This window comes from Cucurbita moschata, unplaced genomic scaffold (assembly GCF_002738365.1).
Source record: "Cucurbita moschata cultivar Rifu unplaced genomic scaffold, Cmos_1.0 Cmo_Scf00011, whole genome shotgun sequence".
In the NCBI taxonomy this organism is placed as follows: domain Eukaryota; kingdom Viridiplantae; phylum Streptophyta; class Magnoliopsida; order Cucurbitales; family Cucurbitaceae; genus Cucurbita; species Cucurbita moschata.
The window spans coordinates 5187970-5195543 of record NW_019268527.1 but is presented as its reverse complement, the minus strand read 5'-3'; the positions used below and the strand labels follow the sequence as shown (position 1 = coordinate 5195543).

Below are 7574 nucleotides of genomic sequence, written 5' to 3'. Positions count from 1 at the left end.
AAAAAAAAAAAAAAAAAAAAAAAAAAACTGAAACATGCCGGCATTATCAGAAGTTCTTTCTACTCAAGTTTTCAAAAATTTGGACATATGACAACCATGTTATGCACCTACTCTTTAGTCACTTGAATATCATATTGTCATTAAATATACTTCATCTTTTTTTAGGATTCTATAAATATTTATGGAGAAAATAGAAAATTCAAGTGGCTCAAAGCCAACTACTTTTGAAGTAACAAAAGGAAAATAACAACCGGAATGGGAAAGCCATAGTCAAAAAGAGGATTGCCAACATTTTTCTCTCATTCAAAACCGTGCAAACATAGTAATGCTCAACAAAATAAAAATTATAAATTCATATCTATACCTGTATTGGAGCAAGCCTTGGTGGAAGCATTAAACCTCCATCATCTCCATGAGTCATAATAATTCCTCCAACAAAACGTGTACTAATTGCCCATGATGTCTGCCATACATGTTGCCTTTGTCCATTTTCATCGGTGAACTACTCAGGTAAATGTTTCAGTAACTCAATTCACATTGACAGTGCAATATAGTATGTCAGACATCAAATAATGTTTTGGTTGAATGTTTCAAAGGGGCACTTATGAACCATCTTAACAAACAAAACAAAATATAGAAATCAAATTGAAGTCAAATAATATGGAACTAAGACATCTCAATTATGCAATATGAACTTCAAGAAATATGGGCTTCATTTATTTTTAGATGATTACACATTTTGGGTGGATGATAATCTAGAGTTATGATGTTTCTTTAATGTATTTCTAAGACTTTTTATTTACCTCGAGTTAAATTTACATAGTGGCTAATAATGGATGTAAAGTATGAAAGTTACTCTTGAAATGCCTCGTGGAAGGTTAAGGGCTTTCATTTTGAGGTTATATCAAGCAATGTATGTTATCTTTGTAAATTATACTTGGAAAGTGTTCTTGCCTTGAGATATTCGATCAACAAAGTACTCAAGATCGTACTTTCCCTTGGAGTGATCTAAAGGTCTTATTCTTCAATAAGGATGTTAGATCAAATTCCCAAGAGTTGCAACCATTCGGAATGAAATCAATTAGATTTGGGATTTTTTAATTTGTGAACTAAGGGTTTGCATATCCATGCACTTGGGGATGATTCTTAGATTCAAATGGCTAGGGTTTTCACATCACCAAAGTACAATAGGAACAACAATGGTGCATGTGCAACAATGAAATAACAAAAATATATCTCAACGACTATTATAGCAATTACCAAGTGTATTTAAATCGGAAGAAATTTCATTGATTTGCCAAAATACCTGTGTTCCAAAAGCACGAGAAAAGTTCTGCCCAAGGTTGTGGCTGGTTCCTGCCTGAAGTGCTTTTCGATCCCCCATCATGGCCTCTATTGTATATGTCTTGTCTGCACCAGCAAATGTCTCCACCTTTGATTTTCGACCTGCAATAACAGGTATTGCCGCTTGCTCGTAAGCAAATTTTGTATAGATGTCAATCATCTGAATAGCCTGCAATGCAGCATCAAATTCCTTACTGAAAAGGATATATATGATTAGAAAAAAAGGAAGCAACAAAGTAGTATTGGATGCATCAGATATACCTCTTTTTCTGCCTCTTCTGGACTGGCATGAGCAGTATGACCCTCCTGCCACAGAAACTCAAGAGTTCTTACAAAGGGCTTCGTCCGCATCTCCCATCTAGTAACATTCGCCCACTACACCAAATACACAAAAGAACAGGTAATGAATAAGGATAACATAAAAGTCGAAGATAACTAAAATCTTTTCACAATGTGGCAAATCATCTAACCTGATTAATCATCAAGGGAAGATCACGGTGACTATGAATCCACTGTGTAAACATGTGATTCACAATAGTTTCACTCGTAGGTCGAACCTGCCAAAGCCTCAGGCAACCAAACAATCAAAACCAAACCTCAGGTCACCGTTTATTGAGGATTAATATCCATTTCCAATTTAGTCAATGCAACGTATCAACATCAAAATAAGGTGAAAAACTGGAAAAGGGCGGATCAATAGCTTTGCTAAGTCTACGTACCACAAGCTTCTCTTCAAGTTCTTTCCCACCTCCAATGGTTACAAGAGCTAACTCCGGACTAAACCCTTCGACATGACTCGCTTCCTTCTCAATGAATGAGTAGGGTATAAACTGGAGCAAAAATCAGAGATTCCATCATTTACATTTCCAGCATATACACAATTCACATTAGCACTCTTAAATACGCCAGACCCACACCTGGGGAAAGTACATATTCTCGTGGCCAGTCTCCTTGAACTTAACATTCAGATATTCCTACAACAGAATTCATCATCCAATTACACACACAAGAAAAGCTGAAATACACAGCACGAACGTTCCAGTCAAAATAAACACAGATTATAAATTCCACCACCTGTATTGCTTCCCATATGGCGTAGCCATAGGGACGAATAACCATGGTACCTCGAACAGGGCCATAATCCGCGAGCTCAGCGTTAGCAATAATATCCAAATACCAAGCATTGAAGTCCTGCGACCGAGGCGTGATAGCCCCTTCCGGAACTCGATTCTTCGAGTTGTCGACATGAATTTCGGTCCCGGTAGACGAGCTTCGCACAGATAATCCAGGAGCAAGCAGAGGCAACCGGAACGGGCGTTGCTGCCGCCATGAAATTCCCAGAGCTCGCCTGGAAAAAGTGAAAGGAGAGGCTGGGGAAAGCAAAGAGGAGAGCGAAGGTAGTCTTAGAGAAACTACCATTTCTTCGGAGTAGTTTGAAGTCAGAAGCTTACCGGGAGGCCGCGAAGTGCAAGCCGAGAGGAGGGAGATGAGGTTTGGCTAGTAAGCGATTCAGCGTTGCCAAATCTACTGTACTTCCAACCCTTTCCACCGTTGATCGTGCGTGATTGATGATGATCATCACCTTTACAATTTTGATCAGTGGGCTTCCTAAAATGGCCCAATGGGCCTTGCAAGTTTGATCTGTGGGCTTCCTTAAATGGCCCAATGGGCCTTGCAATTTTGATCTTTGGGCTTCCTAAAATAGCCCAATGGGCCTGCCCTGCTTCTCATTTGCCTAATTTTGAAACAGAATTTAAAGAAAGGATGAATCAAACTCGAGAACTGAATCTCAAATGAATTCCTGGGAGTTCAGTCAAGGCTGTAATGCAGACTTGAATCGGCCAAAGGCATAACGTCGTTGAGCAGACTCACTCCCTGTTGGTTGAAAGTGTCCCATATTGGTTAATTTAGGGAATGGTCATGGGTTTATAATCTAAGAAATACACTCTCCATTGGTATGAGGCCTTTTGGGGAAGCCCAAAGCAAAGGTACGAGAGCTTATGCTCAAAGTGGAAAATATCATACCACTGTGGAGAGTCGTGTTCGTCTAACACTCCCTGTCTGTGTGTGAGCTCAATGAAAAAAGAACAAAAAAGTCACAATAGAAAAAGTGAAAGCGGGATTCGTTCAGAATCTCTAGTCCTACTACTCTCGCACACAGACAGGGATTGTTCTCTTCTAAAGATGTCATTTTGGGATTGTTGAACATCAGTTAAAAACTTATCTTTAACTTCAAATGCTATCATATGGGTCTTAATTGAATTGTTCAACGCTTGGTGCTCTTAATAAATGGATACCTATATCAACACAATCTTCATTCATAGCACAGTTGATTATGCGTACCTACTACCTTAATGTACGTAACTTGGATTGAAAATTTCAGAACTGCCAAGTGTTGTGTACAGAACTAAGCCAAAAGGAACATATATTAGAATCTATAAGATGAAAACAGCCTTCATCTCCAGTCAAAAACAAAGATCGTGTTCCATTACAATCTTTCCAGATGACCTTCATCAAGAAAGAATATTTGAGATGATGATAATCTTCTTCATCTCAATCAAAACACACAACAAAAACATTTCAAATACAATATTTCCTAAAATCTACAATCTTTCCAAAAGAGAGAATTCTATAATCTTCATCTCAATCAAAGCAGTGAACGTTTGCCACCAACCTTTCTCCATTCCAGATGAAAGCTCAGGGGGGTCGGCTTATGGGGTCTTTATCAACGTGAAATTAATACTGTCACTGTCCTTCCAGAGTGAAAAGGTATCCACTGAAGGTGATTTTGGGGACTTGCAAGGCGGTGATGAGTCAAGCCTTCCCCTTCCAAACAGACACAACTTCTTCGGAGATTGATCGAAAATCTCCAATTCCGCCATCTCCTTCAGCTTCAATGGACTATCAGGCTGCAACCAAAAAATTGCATCTGGGTCATGTTTTTGCTCTATACAAAACTAAGGAGGAAAAGATTCAAAAACTGACCTTTCTATCCATCTTCAACTCCTTGGGGAGATCTAAATGACAACAAAAACAAAAGATAAGAACAAAAAAAACACAAGAAATAACAAATAAACAAGGACTTTCTAGATAGATGTCAAGACTTAATTTATGACCATACCAAGTCCAACGATGCTTAGAAATTGATCCTTCTCCACAGCGCACTTTCTTGCTTTAATGCACTCTTGATGATTGTGCAGGAAGCGCTCCTGATGGATCAATTCTTCTCTTACAGTGCTCAACTTCAGGTTCTGCTTCTTCTTTGAGGCCTCTTGAAGATTTGGCTTTCCAGAGTTTGAAATATCTGAAAGGGCTTTTCGAGTACCCTTCTGTACTCTCTCAGAGCCCTTCAGTGTGTTTTTCTTTTTTCCTACACAATTTTCTTCATCAAGAAACGTGAGATTCTTTGTGTTCTGCCATTTTAATGACTGGTTTAAGACTGGCTTTCTTGAATTTGATAGATCGCCAAGGGGCTTTCGCCCACTAACCCCACTTTTTCTTTGTGAATTCATGGCATTACCCTTCCCTGCACCGGAGGGTCCTGTGATGCAAATAACAAAGTTAAACAAGATTACAAAAGTAGGTTTAGAATGATCCAAAGAAGGCTTTAACTCCAACCATTATAGTGAACATTGTGATTCTCATCCTGAAGAACACCGCCATTTTGCAATGTCATTGCCATGTTGCTGATGCTGCAGAAATGTATATTATATCTCCTGCGAATGGAAGAATCGAACCGAGTATGAAATTTAACGATGAAATCAAGGCAAAGGGCTTACATGCTACATGTTGATCCCTTGAAATAAAAGCACAAGGACTCAAGGACTCAAGTAACAGAGAAACAAATTGAATATCCTATATAAATCGGTATATAATTCAAGGTTACGAAATGAAAATCAGCCGATCATGCATGAAGATTGCCTAAGAGTAATGTTTCACCTGTTCTTGATTTTCATTCTCATCCTCGCTTCGCAATCTCAAAAACAGAGAATCAGATTTCCCACAGGAAGAAAAAAGTACATACAGAACAAGCCCTATTTACATTAATGAAATTACTCAAGTTTTTTTATTTCATTTCATCATCCGTGGACGACATTGGTAAAGTAAAGAATAATAAATTTACAGGAACAGAAAAACTTCGTCGAAAAGAAACCCTAAAATCTTGTTTAGCACTTCTCGTCAATTTCTTGCAGTTCATCAGTTTCACAGATAAACTCGGGAACATACAGTAATCAAAAGAAAACAGAAAAGATTCGACATACGAGAGAAATTGATATTTGAAATTTCCATGTAAAAGGAAAAAAAAAATGCCTCAAGTAAGCAGAGTTCAGGGAGAAACTCACAATTAAGAAGATTCGACTACCACTTGCGAGAAATCCCTTGATCTTCCTCTCGACTTTCTTAAATTTCTACTGGAAAATTTTCTAGCAGTTTTTTTCGAGTTTTTAGTTCGTCGCAAAAGTAAGTGTCCTTGAACGGGACTCTACTTAAATATCGGCAACGCGTCTCCAACGGTAACTTTTCTTTTCCAGTGCTTTTACATTAATACCCTTCGTGTGAGTACATTATTACTTGAAACCATAAATATTTTCCCTTTACGGAGAGAATGACCGTTGATAGAATATTGGGAATTGGTTTCTTTAACAGGAAAAGTAATTCCTTTTTTTTTTCTAAATTAATTATAAATGATAAGTAAAGAAGTTTTTTTTTTTTTTAAACCAAAACAATTGTCTAATGATTTATAGTGGCAGGGGACTATTTTTTATTTATGAAAATAATTAATTATGAAGCTTTTAAAATAAAAATATAGAGTACAAAACAGTATATTCCATCATACACTCCTTTTATGTAAAAAATAAAATTCAAATTCTTACTGAATTAAATTAAATTTCCATTTTCTAAATTAAATTTATGATGACCGAGTTATTCAAGGATTTAAATCACATATTCTTACTGAATTAAATTTGATTAAAAATTTGGGGGAAAATTTTCCTACATAACTAGTAATGTATAATATTCAACAATAAGATCAATTATCAAGCTTTTTCTAAGTAGATTATCTAAGTTCATTTGTTTTTTAAGGTAATAAAAGTATATTTAATCAACATAGATTAAATATATCTAATATTCAACATTTGATTGCTATTGTTATGATAAATACATAATTTAGTTCTAATAAATCCTTATGGTTTGAAAAAAAAAATTATAAATAATTTATCCAGCCAGAAAAACTAATTATCACCTTTCAACAAAACATAGAGCAAATTTGTAATTTAATCTAGGAATACAATATTATAGAAAAAGGGAGGAAAGAAAAAGTAGCAAATTCAGTCCTTAAATAATCACCATCAAATAAGAAACATGACATCATCATCAAATAAGAAACATGGATAAACTACAGCTATGAGCTATCTATAAATCATCCATAAGGACACAAAACCCTGGTTGTTCGCTTCACTGTCTACGCAGCAGGCTTCTGCTTCTTTGGAGCTCGATAGATACCAACAACACAAGCATGGTCTCGCTCGAATGGTTCAAGAGTCACTTGCTCTGTGGGTTTGAACTGGTCTGCCTTTAGCTTGTTCACTTCACTTGCAAACACTGCCTCTGCTGGAACGGTTGAGTCGATACAGTTGGCCTGCAAAGTTCAATATGAAATATATCATCTTCTGTTCATGGATTATGCCATGTTTCGCCTTTAAACAAAAGGGCAATTCATTCACTCACCTTGATTGATATGACAAAATGGCCACCGGCTTTGAGAAAATAGGATGCATTAAGGGCCAAAATTCTTGCCTGCGTTGAAAAAGTTAAGAGGTGTTAATGTAATAATTTAGATGTCGACAAGTTCGTAGGTTCAAAGAATTAATTAGCCAAGCAAGAAGACAAAAAAAAAAAAAAAAAAAAAAAAAAAAAAAAAAGTCCAACTGATGAAGGGTTTTAGAAGATAGTTCTATGACACATCAGAAACTCGGTTTGTGCATCATTCAAGATGTCTTGAAGGGGAATCCGAGTAGTTCATCACACGTTAAGAAAAGAGGAAGAGCCTAAAAGGTAAAAATATGATGAGAACTATGTACAGATGACAATATACCTGCAGAGCAAGAAATAAACTATTAAGTGAAAATTATGTGAATTGAAATGGGTGAAAGTTTAAAATTTGAACCAGTCACATTACAACTGATTTCCCAGAGCTTACACACCATAGAGATTCTAAAGGGGGGGGGGGG

The 7574-nt window shown here is 36.6% G+C and overlaps 3 protein-coding genes and 1 non-coding gene across 4 annotated transcripts in view; all 4 read right to left on the bottom strand.

Moving 5' to 3' along the window:
• The window catches only part of LOC111449493 (proline--tRNA ligase, chloroplastic/mitochondrial), a 5737-nt gene extending 2857 nt beyond the window's left edge, over positions 1-2880 (bottom strand). Inside the window, exons 1-7 of the mRNA XM_023089404.1 lie at positions 2419-2880; positions 2262-2318; positions 2064-2174; positions 1815-1901; positions 1606-1719; positions 1307-1513; positions 365-502 (exon numbers count right to left, since the gene is read on the bottom strand). Coding sequence (XP_022945172.1) covers positions 365-502; positions 1307-1513; positions 1606-1719; positions 1815-1901; positions 2064-2174; positions 2262-2318; positions 2419-2763 — 1059 coding nt within the window. The 5' untranslated portion in view covers positions 2764-2880. The remainder of the gene's footprint in view (positions 1-364; positions 503-1306; positions 1514-1605; positions 1720-1814; positions 1902-2063; positions 2175-2261; positions 2319-2418) is intronic.
• Positions 2881-3746: 866 nt separating this feature from the next.
• LOC111449317 lies at positions 3747-5801 on the bottom strand. The gene is made up of 5 exons (XM_023089162.1): positions 5688-5801; positions 4963-5060; positions 4466-4885; positions 4330-4361; positions 3747-4253 (listed from the first exon to the last, which is right to left on the bottom strand). The coding sequence occupies exons 2-5, from the start codon at positions 5024-5026 to the stop codon at positions 4056-4058; spliced, it is 714 nt and encodes a 237-aa protein (XP_022944930.1). The 5' UTR covers positions 5027-5060; positions 5688-5801; the 3' UTR covers positions 3747-4055.
• Positions 5802-6663: 862 nt separating this feature from the next.
• Positions 6664-7574, bottom strand: part of LOC111449984 (probable mediator of RNA polymerase II transcription subunit 36b) — a 3223-nt gene continuing 2312 nt past the window's right edge. Inside the window, exons 6-7 of the mRNA XM_023090107.1 lie at positions 7072-7140; positions 6664-6982 (exon numbers count right to left, since the gene is read on the bottom strand). Of these exons, the coding sequence (XP_022945875.1) occupies positions 6806-6982; positions 7072-7140 (246 nt within the window). The 3' untranslated portion in view covers positions 6664-6805. The remainder of the gene's footprint in view (positions 6983-7071; positions 7141-7574) is intronic.
• LOC111450068 lies at positions 7304-7375 on the bottom strand. The gene has a single exon (XR_002711757.1). It is a non-coding gene; the product is annotated as a small nucleolar RNA snoR60 (small nucleolar RNA).